Consider the following 22,905-nt stretch of genomic DNA (forward strand, 5'->3'; position numbering starts at 1 on the left):
TTCTGAGACGCTATGTAATGCCGCAGTCATGAGGACCCAGAGCTAATCGCTCCCCCATCTCAGATTGTATAGAAGGCTTCCCTTCATCTGCTCAGAATGTGTAGGTTAAGTCATTGCCTAACTTTTCGCCTAAAAGTCCTCAACGCATCACTGTTCCCTTGTCTGCTGTTAAACCGGCGCTCTTTTGTTTCCTGTGGTTCGGTTTTTAACGGGTCAGCCACAGGGCCCTCGTAGGTTCAGGGGTGACTTATCGGCTGTCGCTTGTGCGCAGCCGGGGCTGACTCAGTCCCCCTCCGCTGCCAAACGGGAGACAGGAGACGCGGTGACTCTCCCAAGCGGCGAGTGGTCGAGCGGCCTCGTTCCGTCCCGCCGTCGAGTGAAATGCCGTCGGAGGCCACCGGGGCTGTGAATGAAAAGCTTGTTACCACCGAGTGCGTTTCCCAGACCACTAGGGCATCCTGAGCATCGCGGCATAAAATGTATGAAGACTCACATTTAGGGCGTCGCTTGTTCTAGGAATCGGGAACGTATTTGTTAAAATTCAAACTTCACTTTGCAATCGGCTTCCCGGCAGAAGGCAAAGCTGCAAGAAGGTGATTAATTGATGTGACCAGGGAAATAATGTAGGTTTTTTTTTGTGTGATTTGTTTATTGCGTGATTTGTTTATTATGTGGTTTATTGAGATTAAAAAGCAATTTAAATCTCGGCTCAAAAAACCAATGAAATAGTAACTGCTCATAAGAGATAAAAAGTTGTAAGATCTATCATCAATTAATTGAAGGCAGTTAAATCGTCCAGTTGAATTGAAGGCAATGTGGTGTACCTTTAGGCTGAAAAAATGTCAGAGCAAAAATATTTCCACGGAGAACACCAATAAATATTTGAATTGGGCAGGCTAATGGCTTTGTTGCAGTTACTAAGCTCAGACTATGTCTATGGTACTTACAAAGCTTTGGTGGGCTAACATGTAAAAATGAACCATAGCTTCATTTATTTATATAGCACTTTTTGTACATGTCTGTAACACGAAGTGCTTTACAGAAATAAAACAATACAATGTAAATACAACCATAAATCCTGAAGGATTGCAAGACCCCTCCCACCCACCTTCCCTTCCATAAAAAGTCAAATACAATAACACAAGGAAATAGAAAGATAATAAAAATAGGATTTTACTAGAAATAAAAACTGTTATGCAACAAAATAAAATGCTCAATAAAGGACCTTCTTAAAAAGTATGTTTTAGGTTTTAAATGACTTAAAACCGGGGACTGATAAGGAATCTCTGATATTTCAGTGTTCAGCCAAAGATTTTCCCTTGAGTTTTTTTTTTTCATACCTGACTGTGAAATGGTTTAATATGTCCACCCAAACACTTTCTTAGTTATTTCGTTTTGTGTTGCTGCTACGTAGCCATTTTTGAATTGAGACACGATCGGTTGGAAAATTAGAGCCAGAAGACTGGCTGGATATTTAGATCTTGGCAAAGTCGTACAAATCTGTCTGTGCACCTCTGCAGCTGGCCTTTGTTGCTTGCTTTACATATAGAGCTTCACTTCATTCAGCAGTCAGTACAAGCAGTTCAGAGTGTCTAACACTGTGATCTGGTTGCTCTATTTCAACATAAAGGTTAAAGGTGAATATTTGCATATGGCCATAGGTCTTTTCTCGAAGTCATGGCTTGCCATTGTGTAAATACACAAATGAGCAAACTGTAGCCATAAAAAGTGTGTCTAATGAGGCAAAGTAATCCCGTAGTCCCTCTGCGTGCCACTCAGGTGCATTAATTAGAACAACAGATTAGTAAATGAGGGTTATTATACGTTGTTTCAGCTGTTTCTCCATTAACACCTGTGGTCTCAGAGTTTCCAAAAGTTTCCCTGAATTATCACACCCGTCAGACAGGGCTCCAAAGATTCTACCGCTAGACCAATAAACACAAAGTGCATCTTCTGCAGGCGTGTCCTCGTCCGTGGCCCTGTCTAATGATTTAGGCTCTTACATTCAGCTGTTTTTAGAAACGAGCCTGCCTAACAGACTAGCAGTTTGTGTACAGTACATGAGGGTACAAACTAGGTTGATATTTCGCACACTTTTTTTTTTTGTGCAGTGCTAATTTTACACCGCTGATCCAGGGTATTTGCTGATGGAGATGGATGGTTGTGTATTCAGTCTGAAAGGCCTGTGCTTCTCCGACCATATTTCTAAATATAATCATTTGAATTTCCAGAAAGGACAGGGGCAGGCATTGTAAACACAGAGCATACGCTGGTAAACAGGCATGATGGATGGATTGTAATTTGTTGGAACAAAACTATTTGTATTTGCTATTTGTCCGTCTACTTCGGTGTCCATAAATTTGCAGCGTTTTGAATGGGCTGCTTTGTGGTTCCCAGGAGGTCAGTCGTTCTCTTCCCTTGTTCACTGGCTGAAAGGGAGCGGACATATTGCCCACCCACGTAAGAACAGAGAGACTTCAGAGTACATTGTCTTACTGTATACATGATCACGAGACACTCTCTCAGCTATTTTTATACTCTGCCTCCTTTAAATTAAATGTTTAATATTGATCATTTGTCATTGTTATTAATGTGATGTGGTATCACACTTCACATTACATTTTACACTTACAATACTAATTACATCAGTATGGCTGTCTTAAGTATGTCAGGATTAAGTGTTCATGATGATGATGATGATCATATAGTAATAGTAATTGTCAAAAATGGTAATAGAACTATAATGGGAATGATTACAAAGATATACAATTTTGAAAAATGTATACGTGCAAATTTCAGTAGGTACAGTACACAGTACTGTTTCAGAAAAATATACTTCTATTTAAGGCGTTGTCACACACAACACATACTTGAGGTCACAGGTTGAAAGGGGCTGTTGATGTGATGCTTTGTCTCACATTTTGACTGAATGCAAGAATTCTAGTTTATACACATCTTGTTCATTTGCATTTATTTTATGATGCACTCTCAGAACTTCAGTCATAATTATGTAATTACAAATTGAACAAGGTTTTTTATAACTTGAAAAGGTTCCTTTTGCACATATATTTCAGAACATTCTGGATACTCAGGAAGAAAACCCGAAAAAAATTTTTAGACTGTGTTATGGCAGCCTGAAAGTTATTATAGTAACTACATAAATTCAAAGTATTTCATCTTCTGCCTTGAGTACTTTTGGGTTAAAGGTAAAGATGTACAGTGTATTCTGTGGATATTTATGGATCTGAATTGATATAAATAGAAAGTAAGCTGAAGTCCTGAGGACTGAGTGTGTGGAGTACTGAACGTTTGCAGGTTTCACTTGAGCCAGGGGGACGCAGGCTGTGCACGGTGGAGACGCACAATGCAGATGCTCCATCATATGATGATGAGAACATATTTACTGCAGAAATTAACTCAAAGAAAATTGTAAATGAAGTATAAATTTTGAGTAGCGTATGTGCAACTGATGCTTATTATTCCAGGTCCTCTCGAGGAATGTGCCAAACAACCTCACCTGCCAAGCTGAAAACAAGTACTAACACTAGTTTCATTTTTATGGTGCAATCATGTTCCGAGACCATCATAGCTTGGGTTTCCTAGTTTTCATCTCAGTTAATGCGTAGCGTCGTATTGTAGAGAGTTGAGGTCCATCCGCGTGGAAACCTCACAAAGCCTGAACGAAACAGAATGGCAAGAGAGTGGTTCCTGTGACTTGAGATAACCCGTGTGCGCGGTTGAATAATTCAAGCGGGGAGAGAGCTTTCCACCTGCGTGTGCATGGGAGATGAGGACGGGACAGCCCGATGGGAACCAAATGGCCTGCGATCGGGGACACGGGATCTTTTTTTGGGCCCCTTCTGTTCCGCCCGCCCTCCCAGTGCGTGAGATGTCTGCGGTCCTCTCCGTGCTATCTGGTCTCATTTAGCACCTGGCACGCAAGGCTGGAACCCGCCAGGATCCTGGCAGGTACACGCCCGCCATGCAAGGAAAGAAAAAAAAACCTCAGGAACTGAGTTTTTGAGCGCCATTACAGGCCTTCAGAAAGGCAGGGGTGGGTTAATTTATAGAACGTCCTCTCAAATGATGGCCGACCTTTGGTGAAGAATTAGGCGGCGTTCCGTACTCCTTTTTCCCTACTCTTTGAACTGTTTAGGAGCAAACGAGCAGCAGGTGTGAGGGCCTGTCCAGGCCCCCCGGGGGGGGAAATGAGACCTCATTCGTAAAGCTCTGCGAGCTAATCGCTCTCCAGACATTCCAGAGTTCGGCGGTCAGCCGTTGTTACATCCCGACAGTTCAGGGCTAATTTGCAGTTAATTGTGTGACATTACACATGAAAAGGAGAGAGACGATGCCAAGTCTGCTGTCTTTGCCTGCAGGTTAAAAATGAGGGTTTCTTCCCCCCCCCAAGATGGTGTCTCTCAAGCAATGAGGCGTTTCCTCATAAGAATTGTCAGAATGTTCTGAAATTAAAAGAATATTCTTAGGTGAGTCCAGCTGAGCTAGAAGGTTCTGGTTCCTCCTGTCACATGGGTCAGTGTAATTTACAATGTGGTGGCCAAGGACTGCTGTTCACGTGTGACTGCTGTTCACTGAGTCACTTGCCTGACTCTTTTTTTTCCCACTGCTTTTGCCTAGACAGTAAATGCTTGCTTATTCCATGGGCTAAGTGGGGTGCAAACACTTATTTGTTCCTATGCTCCCTTTAATCTCCATTGTGTCGCCCTTCAAAGCTGATGACATTGCAGTGTTTTTTTTCCCTGTTTTGCCATTTTCAGCACTCATGTTCTTGTCTAGCTGTCAGTGCCAAAGTCTCATGTCGGCAGATGTACTTCTCACGTGTATGTGCGTGTGTTTGCGCGTGTGTGTGTGCGTGTGCATGCACGCTTGAGTCTGCATGCACGTGTCTGCGCATTCACGTGATTGCAAGGGTACACATTTGCATTAGTGCGCGAGCGGGAGTGCATGCACGCATTCTCTTGGCTCTCAGGTCTGTCTATAGGGTTGAGCTCGTTCCCACAGAAATCCAGTGTGCTGCTCTTCCAGAGTGACCAGCAGCCTCATCTGTCCTCCTGATGGAGATCAGCGGCAGGACCGTCTCTCTCGTTGGTGCTCTCCCACTCTGTGGCCTCGTGCGTCTGGGCGTCTCCCTTGCATTCTGTCAGAAGTTATGTCTCTAAAATATGGAAGCTATACAGCCTGCTGGTTGTACCATGTTAGGGCCAGTGAATAGGAAAGCTGCACGGAGAGGGTGCTGTATCCCTTGGGGAGTAGTCGATGCTGGACAAATGAGCCTATCCGTCACTGCATTGAACTGAAAATAAACACCGGTGGGAAAATATGGATTAACAATGGATCCAGAGTTTGCTTTGCTTGTGAGGTAACTCCCCCCTAGGTAAAAAAAAAAATGGGTGAAATGTTCTTCTTAAAGTCTTCTGAAAATGGAAAGAGAAAATTATTTTGCCATTTTTTTCATTTTTCTTTAAGGATGCCATACTTGCCAACTCATCCTTTGACGTGCCTGCGCAGTGAAAGCAAGACAAGCCCATTGCTCTTGTTTTCATTAAGACTTCCTTTCTCAGGAGTCATGAAGTGTGTAAGCTCATCATGAGAAACCAGCAGAAAACAGGATATGAATCAGCAGATAAGCACATTGATGCACACCCTTAGAATTATGGAAATTTTAAGGGGATTTTTGATGTTAAAAAAAAAAAAAAAAATCAAAAATTCCCCTACAGACATGGAGACCTGAAAATTCTGCTGCCAGGAATTTGTTTGCCTGTCTCTAGCTTTACAATCCTCACTCTTTTGAAATTAAATGAATAAAATTTAGCTTACTAAAAGAAAAAAAGTCAGTTAACTAATGTATTTGTTTCCTACTTCCATGTCTAATATTTTGGACATAGGATATGTAGAAAGTTATTTTCATTTCATAATGAATAGGAGGGAAGCAAACCTGGGCAAGACAAAATACGTTTTCTAGAGTAAAACCTATTTTGTCTGATAAAGTCATTTAACATTAAAATTTTGGTTAGAATAGTCCACACAATGAATTGTATCAATATATTATATATGTGGTGACAGGCTATATTTGAATGTGTATAATAAATAAATCAGCAGTTTACCCATCAAAGTAACGGCTGGCTTATCCTGTTATCTGACATTTCTGCAATCTGGTTTTATTGAATGTCCTTAAACTGCGTGTTTGATTGAGTATAGGGGATTGTCTTTGTATGGCCCTGTGTAAAATAATAGGGTCAGTGGTTCATCTGCAAATCTTTGGCCAGTCAGTAACAAACTGCATAAAGAAATACCTTACTCTTATGTTACGAAGAGGATGTGTGTGTGTGGATGTACAGTGTCAGAGTTGCAGCCCCTAAAAGAGTAGAAACTCTTTTTCTTTTCCTTCATAGGTGGTCAGAGAGGGCGATTCCGAGCGAATGTTTCAGGATTTCACTAAACCATTTCCAGTTTGTGTGTTCTGCTTTCCATGCAGCTGCTACCCATCTCCCACGAAGACAGCAGAGACCAGGGGCTTGAGAACCTGCCGCGGTTTTGGCCGGATTCTTACTCATGGGCGGCGCGAGCGCTTACGCGCTGTAGCCGTGTCTCTAACCGTCCTCCGAGTCTCCTGCACCGAAGCGCCCTGCCCCAGAGACAAACGGCATCTTCCGGCCCCCGATTTGTCTCGTTTAAGAGGAGAAACAGCAGGTCCTCTCCGCGCCAACGTCATGTTTTTTTTCTTTTTTTTCCTTTATCTGCGGCGGTCCGCGGGCGCCCCTGGCTCGCGGCGGGGCCGAGCGCTTGACGCGACCGGAGGAGCCCTTTCACCCTCCGACCGACACCCGCAGTCGGGAAGCCCCGCCCCGCTCGGCTTCGCGAGGACGTCCCTCCGTCACAGGACCCGGTTCACTTTCAACACCCCCCAACCCCCCTCCCCGCCCCCCCCTCTTCTCCCAACCCCGGATTGTTTGGGTTGAAGTTCTAAATCAAACGTCTGCGTTGAACTCGAGCGCGCCGGTTATGAAAATATCGCACCCACTGAGAGATAGCCGCGAGGAAGCGAGCACAATGGGCCCCCGGCCTCTCCTGCGGGACCCCTTCTGTGACAGGCAGGCCCTTGTCAGCCTGTCCGAAATTCCCGAACCCCCGGTTATTTATAGCCAGTCTCGCCCTCTCTGAGGGTGAGGGGACGCCCCCTGCCCCAGAATCGCATGTTAATTAATCACCGTGTGTTTTTTTGGCAGCCCTACGCGCGTGTCTTTGCCGGGTGGTTCTTGGAGAAGGCCCGAGTTAGACTTTTCCGTCTTTCTTGGAGACTCGCGAAGTTGACTTTGCCGGTCGGTGGCAATCCATGCCGGAAATCAAGCTGTTCCCTTCTGTCTGTCTGAGATGCAAATGGCAAACATGCAAATGCCGCGGCAATCAGCTGTCAGGAGTTCGCTGGTGTGTGCTTTCACAGGTAGAATTTTTTTGTTGTTGCAGATATAGATTTCAAACTCAGGATATGATGAATGGCATTCTGAAATTTTATTTGCCACCTTCAAGGCACTTTTTTCCAAGCTGCCGGTCCCTGTAGAATGCTGAAATTGTTTTTTTTATTTTTTATTAATGCTGCGTATACGTGGAAATATCTACCGTTTCAAGTAAATAATGGCTTATGTCTCCGAGCACCTGTCTCAACATCCTTCTCTGTGTTTCTCACAGAGTTAAGACTGAAAGGATTGATGTGTGGTTATTCTCAGTGTACTTCGGTACGGATCGCCACAGGCTCCCATGGACTTAAAATTACACAACCCAAAACCCCCTTGTACTGTCGCCGCTCTTTGAGTTCTCTCTGACAGGCTACTGAAGTGGTTGCCGGTGGGGGAGACTGTTCACAGAAGCCGATTCAATGCAGAATTCAGCGAAGCGTTGACTGGAGAGCGCAGTCCCTCGAGCTCTCCAGTGTGTGTTTTTATCAGAATGTGCAGCGATGGCCACTTCCCGGTGTTCTTGTACCCATGGAGGTGATTGCACAGAAAAACAAACATCTTTAACGCTCGAGCGGTCATGTTGAGACAAGTAACGAGTTCACCACCTGAGCGATCCGAATGCATGAAACGGCCCGATGAACGGTCTCATTAACGACACGTCATTAATTTGATTCCCACAAAGAGCAAAAGTTTAAATTCGCGTCTTTGTTTTTTTTTTTTTCTGATTAGCCTTGCCTGCGGTCTCTGCTTCTGCGGTCATTTACAAGAAACCCACGGTCCACCGCCACTGAAACGGGGGGCCTTTCCCCCCCCCCCCCTCCCCCCCCGCCGCCGTTGCACGTCCCTCGACCAACTCCAAAGGTTTCGAAGTTTTCGCGAACGCAGCGACCGCGATCGCCGCGGTCCATTTGGCCTAATTGTGGCAGGCCTCAGAAACAGGGGCGGTTTATCTAAAACTGTTTGTCACGTGCCATTAAACGCTCGCGCCCTGGCTGTTGGGGTTCTGCCTGGGGAATGCGGCCGTGTGTGAAGGTCTGAATGAGGCCGAGAAGTCGGGTCCCCGGCCTGACAGGTTTACGTCTGCGAGAAATACACACGCTTAGAACATAAACCCCGCCGAGCGAGGGGGAAACCGTCCCCGGGTCAGAGCCGGGCGCTTGTTAGGTCTGCGGCTGCACATCTCCAGCGTAAGTGCCTTAAAAATGGAGACAGATGTGAGGGCTGTATAGACAATTACACGTTAAGTGTTTGTGGAAACATTCAAATAAGTCTGGAGAACTTCATTTATCATGTGATTTGCATTTTGCATGCCTTCTTGCGCAGGCTTTCAAGCTGTTTTTGTAACTGGATTTGTCTGCTCGCCATGTGGCTTTTTAAAAATTAAAAAGTAATTGTAGTGCAATTTAATATTGGCAGAGGACATAGCGTTATACCTACAATGAATGTAGTGATAGTGTTCCGTATCATTTATTTATTATTTTGCTACCTTTATTAGTAAGTAGGGAGCTATTTTCGCCAATGTTTTCACTTGATGTATAGGGAAACTACATATTTAATGCGTAACCTTGTCCTGAATCATAACAGTACTACAAATAAGCATCTGTATAGATGTTGTGATCATTGGTTTAATTCAGGTAAGGATTAAATCAACTTTGTACAACATCTACAGCATCTACGAACCCTGTCCCTGGAGATCTACTATCCTGTAGGTTTGCACTCCAACTCTATCAAAGCACACATCATTCCACAGCTAAAGATCTTCATTGAGCTGCCAATTAGTAGAGTCAGGTGTGCTAAATTAGGGTTGAAATGAAAGCCTACAGGATGGTAGATCTCCAGGAACTGGGTTGTTACCACTGGACTACAGCAATTATGAATTATTAGTCCATAAGAAGAATGGGTGAGGAAGTCCTATAGATCAGTGTCGCACAAACTAGGTGGCACATGCTGAACGTGAAAACTTTGTGATTGTATTTGGATGACCATTAGGCAAGCTCGACACAGCATGAAATGCTGGGATATATTCCCAAAAATATGGAGCTACCAATTGTCCTCAGAGAGATGGTAAAATCATACAACCCATTTGGATGAGAGCATTTTAAATGATTTATTACATTTTTGGTCATCAGCATGGAAAAAAAACAAGTAAATTGTGCATTGACATGAGTTCATACCTTTTCACACGGGATGACTACATGCCACTTTTTTTGTGGTTTGAGCCTCTGTGATGATGTAAGACACAGAGATGGATTCAGTCTAGATTACTGGCAAAATGGCTAAGGCATTCTGTATTATCTGTTCTTTTCCTTATACTATCTCATGTTTTTGTTTTTCATTTTTTGTAACCAAGTAAATTTTTTGTTGACCACTGCAATTACTATACTTTGCTAAAGTATTCAGTTTGTGAAATGTCTACTCACAGAAACACAAATCTGTGACTACGATATACAGAATTAAGGTTAGTTGAAGGAATAAGGAATTTGTACTTTTTCCAGGGTCCATCCCTGCCTGTGTTGAAAAGAGTCCCATTTATAGTGAATCACTTGGGACTGTGGAAACCAAAAAAAAATACCCTGACAGGGGACAGCAGGTCAGAAAAACATGTCGTCTGGCCACGCTCCCAGAAGCAGCACATTCATTGTCAGTTAAGGTGTGTCAAGGGAAATGGGTTCTTTACAGTAGAGCAAACTGCTTTCTTATGTGAGTGGGGGAGGGGGAGTGGGGGGGGGGGGCACAGAACCCTCATGGACGACCGTGCCTTTGTGTGCTGAAAGACGGGGGGGGCTGGGGAGATTGATGGTGTGGAACGGGCGAGCTCCTTTTACCGGCCCGTGGCTTTAACTCCTACTAAGGCATTGTGGGGGAGTGGAGGTCAAGGCAAGAATGAGTCGGTGTGCGCTGCTCCCTTATAAAAAAGAAACCCGTAAATGCCCAGGTTCTAATTTAGGGACGAGCCGTCGTGGCCTGTGCGGAAGGACGACCGGCTCGTCGCCCTTTGCTCCGCTTCGCTCGCGGCAGCAGATGGCGAGGCAATGAAAGTCAGGCCCTCTCGGTCAGAGGAGGAGGCTGCGTTCGGCGCCGAGCCCGTAAGAGAGGGGGCTGAGCTCCCTTCCTCTCCGTCTCTGCTGAGGCGCGGACACGCCCCCCGGAAAAGTGAGTGGCAGGCGAGAGTCTCCGCCCTTTTTCTGACATCACGAACGGTAGCATCGGGCTTACCCGGGGGTTACCTGGCTCGCTGGGCTGAGTTCTAAATCTCCTGATCAAAAGGCAGGCTGATGTAATAGTAAACCAACGCACAAAGGCTTCATAACAGTAGTTAATGTATTGATCTGTTGCCCCACGTTTTAATGTGAGTGCGGTTGTCACCATCTTAACTTCCCTTCTGTTGAGCTCACTCTCATTTACCTGTGTCACGTCTTTGTGTTCTCTTCCAGGTTTGTGAAACCAGCCTCCATGTTCTTGGACCTGAACTTTAAGCGGCTTAAAAATGTCAATAATTATTTACCTCCATTTGGATTCAAAACGCAAGGTATGAGTCTTGATCGAGCACATCACTGATCCGGTGTGTGTTTAGTGCTGTGTGCAGTGTGACTGTGGTAGAGACTGCATTCTACAGGTCAGGTATTGTCGACTTTACTATCATTGGCACCCTTAATACAGATGGCCAAGAAAATATAAATAAAACATACCCAAAAAAAACAAACACCACAGAAAAATATGAAAATTATTTTCTTTAATACTAATAAACTTGTTCAGAAAATTAGAATAATAATAAAAAAAAGATTTTGTATGTACTAATAGATTTATTTCCCAAAAAGATTAAAATTATTAGTTTTGTTCAAATAAAATGTGATGTTCTTGGTACTTAGTGAACCCTTCCTTCATATAGCCTCTGAGATAGTTAGAGTTAATGATCATATTGTGGGGGTCTTTGACCATTACTCCCTACAGAATTTTTCAAGATCCTTTGGTCTGTATTTGTGGATAGCCCTCTACAATTCAAAACACACTGAGGATGGCCATTGCTAAACAGTAATTTTTTAGCCAGTTCAAGGTATGCTTGGGATAATTGACTTGCTGATAGATCCATTTTCAGCCATATCTCAGGTTCCTGAGAGTGGGGGGAAGCCTTTTATTTGGTCATCTTTATCAATATTTTTGGAGTCTGCTATGTTTGTGTGTGTGTGTGTGTGTGACAGAGAGTAGTGTGTGCTTTTATCCTGTTTTATTGTGATTATACAGAATTTTATGATACTTGTACCTTATCTGAAATAATTTTATACTTTTTTGTTACATAAACACAGGATTTAGAAAACAAAAAAAAATCACTTACAGTCAGTGGCCCATTGCATGCTGGGTAGATGCAGTGTGCATTTGGCCTATCCCCAGATCACTCCAGCAGGGACGCTATAAATCTTGACGCGCATGCTGGCACTTGCGCAGATGCTGAGGGCATGTCTCGTGACATCTTTGCAAATTGGTACTCTGACTGATGTGCTAACCTGTGAAAAGCATTTTAATTCACAGTACTGGAATGTGTAGTACAGTATGTGCCAGAAAGCTGCGCTGCCGGTGCAGTGATGAACATTTTAAAGCAATATACGCTGTTTTACTGCGGTCATGTTTAAATGTTTTGTCAACCAAAAGAGGGGCAGAAGCCAACTCCCGACAAATTATAAAGAGAAAAATTGGCTGCTCTCATTCACGTGTCTCTTAATTATTTGTAAAATAGGCCTGTGGTAGGTTACACTGGGACGGTTTTCTTTTGTCCTGCATTTGTTGGGAGTCATTTGTTGGACATCTCCAGGTAAGAGCACAGGTGCCACGGAGTAAAAAATGGCCGTGTTGTTCTGTCCTCTTATCTCATGTGGATTTAACCACTTGAGCAAAATTCTCTTGTTTTGCGAAGAGGCTTGTAAACCGTTCACGGGCTAACGACAAAACCGGCAGAAATCGACGGCGGTGGGTTCAAGCTGAACTCTTGAGAGCGGCGCGGGCTATTGAGAAGAGCTGACATGCTCGCCCCCGTGATGAGAGGTGTTTGGAGAAGAGGCAGGAAGGACAGGCTGGGGAATGCGGGCTCAGGCCCGAACGGGACCGCCAGCGGGCGCGCCTCCGCCGTTCGTTTCGCGGGACGCGGGGAGGCCATCGTGGGCGCGTCGACAGCACCTGCGCCCCCCCGGTCACGCTTCACTTCCCGCGCTCACGCTCGCAGCCGCCGACGACGATAGCGTATCTTCTGGCACCTTCTGCTCAGAAGGTCATGTCGAATCGTCCGTTTTTTTTATCCGTTAATAAAGGCAAAAAAATGGGGCTGCATGTTTAATGAGCGCAGTGAAATTTTACAGTTCATTTTAAGTAGAGGCACAAAGGCTGCATTGAATTTCTTAATCCAGCGCCTGGGGTGTGACGGTACGATTGTTCTGTGGGTGGCGCTAAAGTGCCAGGTTATTTTCTCTCAGCGGCTGTAAACGGGCAGCGTTGGCACGGTGACGTCGGGTACCATCATCCCTCTGGACTGCAATACGGCTTCTAACTTTTAAATGCCCTCAAATTTAATCACCCCTCTTAAGAACCAACAGGTTTAGTCATCACCGTGAAAACCGTGATGTGTTCTAGGGTCTTTTGGTCCCTTTTTCTGTTGAAACTGAGAGAGTAAAATGGACTCATCACCAAGTAACGGAGCGCGATATACGATATGGTGGTGCTACGTACCATTTATTTTTCCAAAAGCAAGAGTTGGCAATTTCTCTGTGGATTGCAGTCAAACTTAGTTTCCCACCCTGTGCACCTGGCTCTCTCTTTCTTAACAGACTTAACAGAATATCAATAATTTCAAGGGATCCGAATCAGGAACATTCTTGTAGGTGCTAACAATTGTTGGCACTGTCATATCGTCCATGATTGATGAGGTCCATTTAAGACTCACACGAAGGCGCTAAAGTCAAGCTGACCCATCGGCAGATATATCAATGCAAAATTAGTTTTCGTTTCAAATTCCTGTATCGAGCGCAACAAAAGTAAGGAAAATAACGGCTGGCTTGCTTGAAAAGCTTGGCTGAGCACGGGCACATTCCAAGATTTTGCAATAATGAGCAGTTACGCGCAGGTATGCACAGAGCATATGTGAATGTCACCTTTGTATTTTGTCAAGGGATGAGTGCTATATATAGGCGAAGATTTCCAAAGGAGATCTCCTTGTTTACGTCGCACCTGGCTTCTGTTTTCTTCACGGATCGCTGGACCAATTTTGTTTCCCTTGAAACAGTAGTCATGTGGCGAGGCGTTACGTGTCGTTTTTGAAAAGAGTTCCCCATAAAGGATTTCAAAAGGCAAACGGGGGGGTGGGGAGGGGGGGGCGGGGTGAGGGGGGTGTTACTGCAACAGAAAGTAGTTGAAAGGCAGAGCAGTCGTAGGCTGCGGTAGACGTTGCATTAACCGCGTGCGAACCGCCCGCGCATTGCCGCGTTCCCTGTTTTTGCGCCACTGCTCTCTGTGCCCTCATTCGCGTCTGCTGAAAGCGCTTTGCGATCCCGTAGCATGCCTTGCAGCTCGAACTGTGCAAAAGCACTGGGTCTTTGTAGGGTCACTAGGCAGCTGGAAAGTCTGTTGCACTACACAGGTTCACCCCGCTCTTAAAAAAATACTAAAAACAAATATAATACAAAAAAACTGAATTGTAGGCTTGTTCAGAATGTGTGCGCCAAGGCTGAAGTCCCCCCAGGCTCCCTATGTAAAAGTTCTGGAAATGCATCAGATCTACTGGAATTGAAGCATCGCATGCCCTTCACATGTACCAAGAATATCCCTAGAAGTGAGTTTACGGTTTTCACAAACAGACATCTTACCCTACGCTGCCTGTCAAGTTTTACACCGCCCAGCGGTCAGTGACACCGTCTTGTTCCAGTACGTCTGTCGTCTCCATCCTCTAACATTTATGGCACCCAGGCCTATTCCCGTGAAAAGATATCGCACACCTTGCGGTGTAGGGCGAAGTGGGATGGGTCTCGTGGCCTCAAAGACATACTTGGGTGAAATGTTTACATGAGCTAATTAAAAAAATATATCTCACCATTTTTCAAAGTCTGTGTGGGCTCAAGATTTGTCTTCCTAGACGGGAGAGGAATTTTTCATGCAGTCATAGGTGATGCGTGATGCCAGAGGTTGACAGCTGCTGCCCTGATTTTGGCTGCTGCTGTCTTTTTTTTACACGTGTCTTTCCGTTAGAATAGCTGTACTCTGTTACAAAAGCCTAGCTGCGTCTTAAAAAAACTGGTCTCTGCAGTGAACACTGTTGTAGGGGTCTTGGTCAACACTGGACATCATAGAATACATTGAAACTATTGGGAAAATTGTCTTTTCATAATGGAACGAAACCGAAAGTCTCTCACTGCTGACTGACTGTGAATTCCACACTGTGGACACAAGCACAAGGCCACCGTCTGAAGCCATTCAGTCTATAAAAAGTCCCATTGTAGTTACACGGGCTTTTGCATCCCTGAAAAAGGCCTCTCTGAGGTACAACGGTGCCCCACCCCTGAATGCTTATGCCGGAGAGTGTTTTTGTGTTTCACTCTTTTGATATTCCTGTTTACGGTTTGACTGAAACCACAGCAGACCTTTTCCTTTCAAATTAGGGTCTAGCCTGATTGAAGTTGTGGCGTAGTGTTTGCATTTTTTTTAATTGGCTATTACTAGCATTGTGATTTTCCATCTCTTCCTATTTTCCTTTCTGCTCCCATTAGTCATGAAATTGAGATTTGGGGCAAACGCCTTACTTTTTAGCTATCCCAAATTAAGATGCTTGGGAAAGACTTTGAGTCATATTTGTTGTTATGGATCTTAAAGATTTTCATGTTTTTCACCGTCATTGTTTTCAAAATGAAGCATCCAGTGATAAACAGATGAATGGAAGTACCTCATAAAGGCTGAAGTTCATGGGACGCCAGCCTTGTTCTTTGCATGTTATGAGAAGAGGAAGTCTGTGGGGCAAATATGCATTTCACATTGGTTCTGTCATGCCATAAAAACCCAATAAGAGACATTTGGGGTGCCATTTCGTTTTCTTTTTTAATGATGTTTAAGAAAATTAAAGGAGTGTACATGCATAGCAATGGTGAAGGATGGTAGTGGTAAACCAGACTGCCCTTGCCTGAAGTGAGACATTTAGCACTTCAAATTTTTTTTAAATTATATATTTAATATACATGATAATATATATTACATTTTCGTCCTGTTTTCACTGTGATTTCTGAGAAGCTTTTTTCACATTTTTTCTCACATTCTTCTGTTTGACCAGATTGGATTTTTTCTGTTTCGCCCCGTAGCCACGCAAAGGTCTGGAGGCCCGTTGCAACATAAGCCGTACTCGCGCGTCTCCGATAAACCGTACTAAAAATAACGCGGCACAAGACGATGTCAAAATATGCCGTAAACAGAGGCGCCCGACCCCGTGGAGAAAAAGGACAGGAATGTTCGCTCCGTTAGAACATCTCAACAGTTCGGACCCTATGGTATTGCCGACCGGTGATGTAAGCAAATTCCCAGAGGGCCGAGGATTGCTCACTTCATCAGAGAGACGTGCTTGTTTAAAAATGACATTCTTGACTGAGGTTTTTTATGGTCTTTTTCCGAAGTGCCTTTAGCTGGATTAATTTCTCCCACTCAGGGAGGTTCTCAGGTCCGGCTCTCGGGACCCCTTATCTCTGAATAATGGGACAATCTGAAAAAGTGTTCAGCTGTTCTCTACCAGCCCACCCAGACTGCGGTGTATAGTCGTTACACTCTCAGTAGATGTCACGTTTTAAATAAAGCAGTGTATTAAGGCTGTACATTATGTTGGATGGACATTTTAATATTGTTTATTTTCTTGACTAAAATTTTTTTCCTCCTCTTTCCTCAGAAAATATCATAGAAGTTATATTATCAGCCACGAAGGACTACGGCCTTAGTCCAGAATTGAACAGGTAAGCGTCTCTGAATTTGGTGCAGTTGAATCGATGGCAAAGTTTTATTGCTGACTCATCGCTCCAGTAAGACAGGATCTCATTGTCCAACTTCCTGTCCCAGCAACCCACATTAACCACATGGCTCCACGTAGCACAACACATTGGATTCAGCCCAAGTTGTGCGCATGGACCAAGGGGACTTTTGGCTCCCCGAAAGCTGAACTTAGGGGTGACGTTTCCAGACAGGCCATGACCTGTGGTCTCCTGCCCATCGCCGCTGTGCTTCAGTTGAAACGGTTGAGGTCAGCGACCAGCTCTCCCCACAGCAACAATGGCTGCTCTGTACCCCAGCAAAAAAAAGTCCATATTATACATAGTATATAGTGAATAGAACAGTACCAAAGGATGAGGGACATCGTAGGACCTTTTAGCTCAAAGTTGGGTGAGCGGGGCGAGAAACCCCTCAAATCCATCCCAGGACCTCAGTGTAAAAGAACCTGGCAGATTTCAGAGACCCTCGGCTTCGCAGCCACACACGCGGCTTCACAAGCTGTACGAGCTTTGCCACTCCAAGGGGAGGGAGAAGCGTTTATCATATGAAAATACAGGCTACTTAACCTGGAAATTCCACAGGCTTGCCGTATAGATACGCCCCTCCCCCAGACGACAATAGAAAATTCATCACTGGGGTCCCACCCTGGCCGCTGGCCTCATTTTTAAATTTCTCCTCGGGCTGGCGGCATGTCCCGAGCGTGATCTCTGGCTGGAGAACCCTTCTGCGGGGGATCCTTTTCCTTCCTTATTAAGGAAAGGAAAGGATGTATTAAGGACTTACTAAGGGGGACTCGTTCTTGTGGCCTGAAGGAATTTGTTTTGGAATAGAAGTCCCAATTTGGCTTCTTTTGGGGAGTCATTTTTGAATGAGTGTAGGAACCTGTAGACTTTCTTGTCCAAAGCTGAAGAGTATAAAATGTTTTCTGGGCATACGTGCATTTTAATGCGTCTGCTTCCCCATTCACTGCAAAGATACGTCTGAAAGAGGTTTTCAGTGGCTGAAGACTCTCTCTAGATGAATAATTACTCAATCCGATCGGTCTTCTCTGCTCCTTTCTCACTGCCAGTCTTTTGACCTTCGACCCCGTGATGATCTTTGTGCAAACACTCAGCCCACCCCCATCGCCAGCTCGCGGAGAGCGTCTGCCCTGTCGTTCTCGAATCGGAGGAACGCAGCTCCGCATTGTCATCCGCTTTCCATATTTATCCGAAGATTAATGTGGGAAATTTTAGTTGCGATGCGACTAAACGGCCTTCTGTAAACAAGTAGCCCCTCCCCCCGGTAAACATGTTCTGCCAATGGCTCGGTCCAGAGCAGCGGCCAGGGAGAGATGTAGGAGGCTGATGTACCGGGCTTGCGTACCCCCTCTACAGGAGCGCATTTATCTGTGCATCCCTTACTCTCCTTCCTGTGAAAGCCTCAGAATTGTGTAAAATATACTTAGTTTACAGTTTCCTGGAGAAGTGCAAACTAAGGAAGGAAATAATGAATTTATTGGTGCTGATAATGATGATGATAATAATAATAATAATAATAATAATAATAATAATAGCAACAACAGCGAGAACAATGTATAATAAATGGTCAACCTTATTTTTTATTAAAGTAGCCCTTTGCAGTATACATTTTAAGTGATGACATACTGCAGTCAAACTGGCATGATGCATTTAAATGACTGAAGTCCTGAAGGTATATATATATCTCTGACATAGCCTGCTTTGGTGAAGTCACTCAGATTCTGTCTCTCCGCAGTCTGCCCTGTAGACGATGCGTCATCGTGGGGAATGGAGGGATCCTCTCTAACAAGTCTTTGGGCTCCCGCATCGACGAGTATGACATCATCGTGAGGTAAGGCGAATTGCTCACTCTTGTCGCCTTTTAAACCAGGCCTCGTGATCATGAATTAACTAAATAATCGCTGGTGACACCATTAGAGAAGAGTGTCTCCTACACCTTTGCTGTATAAGCAGAAGATAGAGGAGGGTATTGTTTGACAGCTTAGTTTTGACATTAGCTTTTTGATGATACACTGTACCCAATCTCACTCACTCACTCACTGGATAGAGCCCACCTACTCATAATCAGAGACATTTGTTTGGGTGTATAGTGTAGTGTGGTGATAGAATGAAAGCATTGCTGTGGGTTAGCGTTGTGTTGGTGAGTGTAGTAGAATGTAAGATCTCCTGAAGGGCGGTGAAGGGCCGATGAGTATGCGATGGAATGGCTGTGTTCTGTAGATTAGCGGATTGTTAGTGAATGCGGTGATGGATGGACTGTATTGCGGTGAGTTAGTGGCCCTACCCGGTTCAAAATGGCTGAAGGTTCGAGAGCTGAAACGCACAGGTGCCACTGCTGGGCACGTGTTGATCTGTGGTGGATTGGTTCCGGGTTCCCATCTCACCTCAGACCTCAGGTCAGCTACTTTAGTGCAACCCTGCCCCCTGGAATCCTCTAGTCTCGCCCATCCCCCCCAGGTCTAAATCCCCTGGACAGATACCTCAGGGACATCTCAATGCTGAGGACCCTGGACTTCTGTATTCTTATCTGGGAAAAATATGCCTTCAGCATGTTGCTTAAATTCTTGTGCTTTTCTCACCCTAGTGATTCTTTGGCATTTACTTATCTCAACCTCATATCTTTAATAAGAAAGGTCTATCTAAAGCTAGATTAGCTTGTGTGAACAGTCAAGTGAAACAAAATATTCACCGTATCTTTCTCTCCCAGAGATTGCACGATAATGTGAAATTCTTAGAAAAGCAAAACAAAATCCTTGTAGAACATCTTGCATTGTGTAAACATTGGCAGTTTCGTTTACTTTTCACCCATTTGAATAAAAAGCCCCACGCGGTCAGAGGAGCTCCCAAATGAACAAGAATGCAAGTCAATAAAATGAAATGGATCTGCTCCAACTGTGCATTCGCACCCTTCTGCTCTGTCAGATTGCCCATCTCTCCCACTGGTTACACTGCAAGCAGAGCATGTTGTGATGTTTTGACACATTCAGATAAAACTAGATGTGGGTATCGTACAATAATTGCTTTGCTGGTTGGGGTCTGGCTGTTTTTTCAGATATTCAAATCAGTCCTGTACCAAATTTAATATAGTCGTGTACAATATAGTTGGAATAGCCTGAAAATGCTCCACTAATGACCTTAAAATGACATGGTCATTTGTAATGATTTACAATTTAACAAGTGGCGCAGAAAAACGAAACACTTATAAACAACAGATCAGAATTCATTTTTTCAGTGCTGGCAGCTGAGTTATTGGTGTTGGTATTTGGTCCAATGCTGTGTTCGAATCAAGAAAATTATTACCCGCTTGGAACTGAAATAACGAGCACAATCAAAGTGAAACAGATTTATATCTGAACAGTGTTTCATTTGGAATGATTGAGATCAGTATGTTTTAGCCTACTGTTTTTTACTGGCTACTACTATTTTATACTAGGCTATATATAATTACGAAGCAATTGAGTTCTCTTCAGAGGTACTTATGGGTAAGGGGTGCCAGCCCGTTGTGTTTTCTGGGTGAGAGGGAGGGGGAGCCCCAAAGCCAGAGCCACTGTCTAATTGCGTAAATATGTTACGCGATCAGTACAACTCGCCACAGGCTGTGGGCGTGGTTTCTAAGAAACCCTAGAGCGTGTCTCTCTTGGAGCAGCGTCCGTGACCCCCCAACGCCCCCCCCCCCCCCCCCGCTGCCGCCTAATGGGTTATGGAAGAGGATTGGTGACCAGAGGCTTGAAACCTTGCGTCAACTGTCACCTCCATTTGAACCGCGTAAGCGTGACCTCCCACCGCCGCTGGGTAGCCGAGTCGGACGCGGAGGGAGCACTCACATCTGTGGGGCCTGCAGGACCAGGCGGGGCGAGCGAGCCCTCATTCGAACCATCTGCCCAAGTCCAGCGAAACGCCGCGCTCCCTTTTCGGGCCGAGGCGCGTGATGGGAAACAGCCCCGTCCTCTCCTCGCGAAACTGGGAGCGTCGCCCGACCGCCACGCCACAGCCCGTACGCGCGACCCCTGACGCCCCGCTGCCGTCTGACAGCTCGCGTCCCTGACCCGGGGAGCCGGGTGCGAGCTGCCCGTCCGCGAATGAAAGCCTGGCTGCCAGCCCCTGCCGTGTAGGCCCTGACCGAGGCCAAAGGCGCCACCTGCCCGGGGTCTGCCTTCCCGCCTCAGTCTGATAGACGGGGGCCGGCAGCTCGGTCTGCCTTGGCCCATGGCTGACGAAAGTCTTGGTGAAGTACAGCATTGACAAAGGGGGCCTGTTTTTTAAATTGACATCTATGCACCTTTAGCATTCAGAGGTACGGTCAACCATCTGGTGACAAGCATATTTTTCATCGCATCTGCTGTGAATCCTGTTCTAATGGCGGTTGAACCCTGCGCGCAGGTTGAACGAGGCCCCGGTGAGCGGCTTCGATAAAGACGTGGGCTCCAAAACCACCATGCGGATCACCTACCCGGAGGGCGCCATCCAGAACCCCTCGCGCTACGAGAAGGACTCCCTCTTCGTCTTCTCCGCCTTCAAGCCCCAGGACTTCAGGTGGCTCCGACAGATGATCTTCAAAGACAATCAGGTAAGCCAACTGTGACTGACCAACAGGGGGCGGTGGTGAGCTGTCTTAGTGATCTCCAAAGAAAGGAGAATGCAGAATGTGGAAACACGGGGAAAGCTGTGGACATCTACTGTTAAAAAGTACAGAGACCCTAAAATATCTCAAATGTATCATGTCATCAGTTCAGATTCTTTCTACACTGATTAACACTGACTGTTCCTTCTCCTCCAGAGTTACATAAAATTCACATTACACTCATTACAGTTGCAATTTTACTTGCTGTGCCGATACAGTAGTTTTCCTTTGTGTTTTTCAATGTACTTTATTTTTAAAGGAGGCACTCATAGTGCTTGTAGTTGTGAGACAAGTGGCAGCATGCCGATGATATAGAAATTAAAGAGAGCGATCTAGTCAAACAAGACTTTCTTGAGGCTACTTGCAGAGATCATTTAAAGAGCAGCAGTGGTGACTGTTTTCTTTAATAATACTTGCATCTAAAAAAAACTTGTGGGCATTAAATAAGTAAAACAATAATTTCCGGTTTCAATAAAGAGAAAACTGCATTCTGAATTTCTGCGATAAAGAAAGCAATCTGAAAACACAGTTGAAGCGGTTCCTTTTGTCTGGCCGTTCGGGCAACGTCGTTGTCGAGCTGAGCGACGGCCGCTGAACTAGTTCCTTAATTGTCGGGTATGCCTGACTGAATAGGGGCTCTCCTTATCTCTCTGAAGTCGAGTGCGGCAATTTAATGAATCTGCTCTTTCTCCACCGTTATCACAGAATAGTAATAAAAGAGTTCCTGGTTGCCCACGAGGGGTTTTATTTGGCTGGCCTGAAGTCTTCTGCCGTAAGTCGGTGTAACATGGCTGCCATTAACTGTGTGAGAACCACGGCTAGGGCGGCTGCCCTAAGCAGTGGCTGCGCTGAACTGCGGGGAACCTCTGTCGTTTAGCGCAGCTGTGGCTTTTCCGGGACCCGTAGCCGATAGGAGCTCGCCGGCAGACATTTATTTATCAGCTGCGGTACGGAGAGAGAGAACGCTCGGCCATTTAATTGCTCCCCGCCTTTGAAGAGCCATGATTTGTCCGAACGGCGGATTCGAACAAGCGGGACAGCGGAGACTGTCCCGATAATTGATCTGCCCCGTGCTCCCCGACGAATTGCCTTTGATCTCCGACAGGAAGACTTTCGCCAAATGCTTTCCCGATGGCAAATGAGTAAATCACCGGGCCCAAAGAATTCTGCTAACCTTTGCGATAAAGAGTATTTCGCAGGTGGGGAGAGGCCAGCGAAATGAGCGTGATAAATAAACTGGGGCCGGGGACAGCTTGGTCGAGTGGGCGCACATAATTTTACTTTGCCCCCCCTGGGGTTTTTGTTTCAAAGTCCGGTTCTCTGTGTTTCCAGAGCTGTAGGCGAAACACCCTGGGGTTATACGGCCATGCTGACCCCAGTGTAAATGCGTACGCGCAGTCCATGGCTGCCTGGGCGTCATGGCCTTTTATCACAATGACCAAACTCTCATCTGTTACAATCCTGAGAGCATCGGGTCAAAGACAGAGATATCTAATGATCAGTTGTATGTAGTTGTTTGTCAGCTATGTAAGTAGAAGCCATTGCTTACTGCACATGCATTTTGTTTTTGAAGTCAAAAGAAAAAATGCAAGCGTGTTGTATTATAAATCTACAATGGCGTGAATATTACAATGTAATGTTCTGTTTCTGACTTTTAAAGATCTAAAACAAGCCAGTCGATTGTACTTAAGAGGCGTGTTACCATGTAGACAGTTACCTTCAGTAAAGTGTTCTTTTGAGTGATGTTTAATCCAGAAATACCTTTCCCTTTCTGTCTTTTTGCGACCAT

General features: G+C 45.2%; 1 protein-coding gene across 10 annotated transcripts in view; it reads left to right on the forward strand.

Moving 5' to 3' along the window:
- The window catches only part of st3gal3a (ST3 beta-galactoside alpha-2,3-sialyltransferase 3a), an 84,963-nt gene that overhangs the window by 41,163 nt on the left and 20,895 nt on the right, over positions 1–22,905 (forward strand). For all 10 annotated transcript variants that reach the window (XM_064330657.1, XM_064330663.1, XM_064330665.1 and 7 more), the window contains 4 exons: positions 10,910–11,004; positions 16,378–16,441; positions 18,231–18,326; positions 20,876–21,062. In XM_064330657.1, the coding sequence (XP_064186727.1) occupies positions 10,910–11,004; positions 16,378–16,441; positions 18,231–18,326; positions 20,876–21,062 (442 nt within the window). The remainder of the gene's footprint in view (positions 1–10,909; positions 11,005–16,377; positions 16,442–18,230; positions 18,327–20,875; positions 21,063–22,905) is intronic.

This window comes from Anguilla rostrata, chromosome 4 (assembly GCF_018555375.3).
Source record: "Anguilla rostrata isolate EN2019 chromosome 4, ASM1855537v3, whole genome shotgun sequence".
Classification (NCBI taxonomy): domain Eukaryota; kingdom Metazoa; phylum Chordata; class Actinopteri; order Anguilliformes; family Anguillidae; genus Anguilla; species Anguilla rostrata.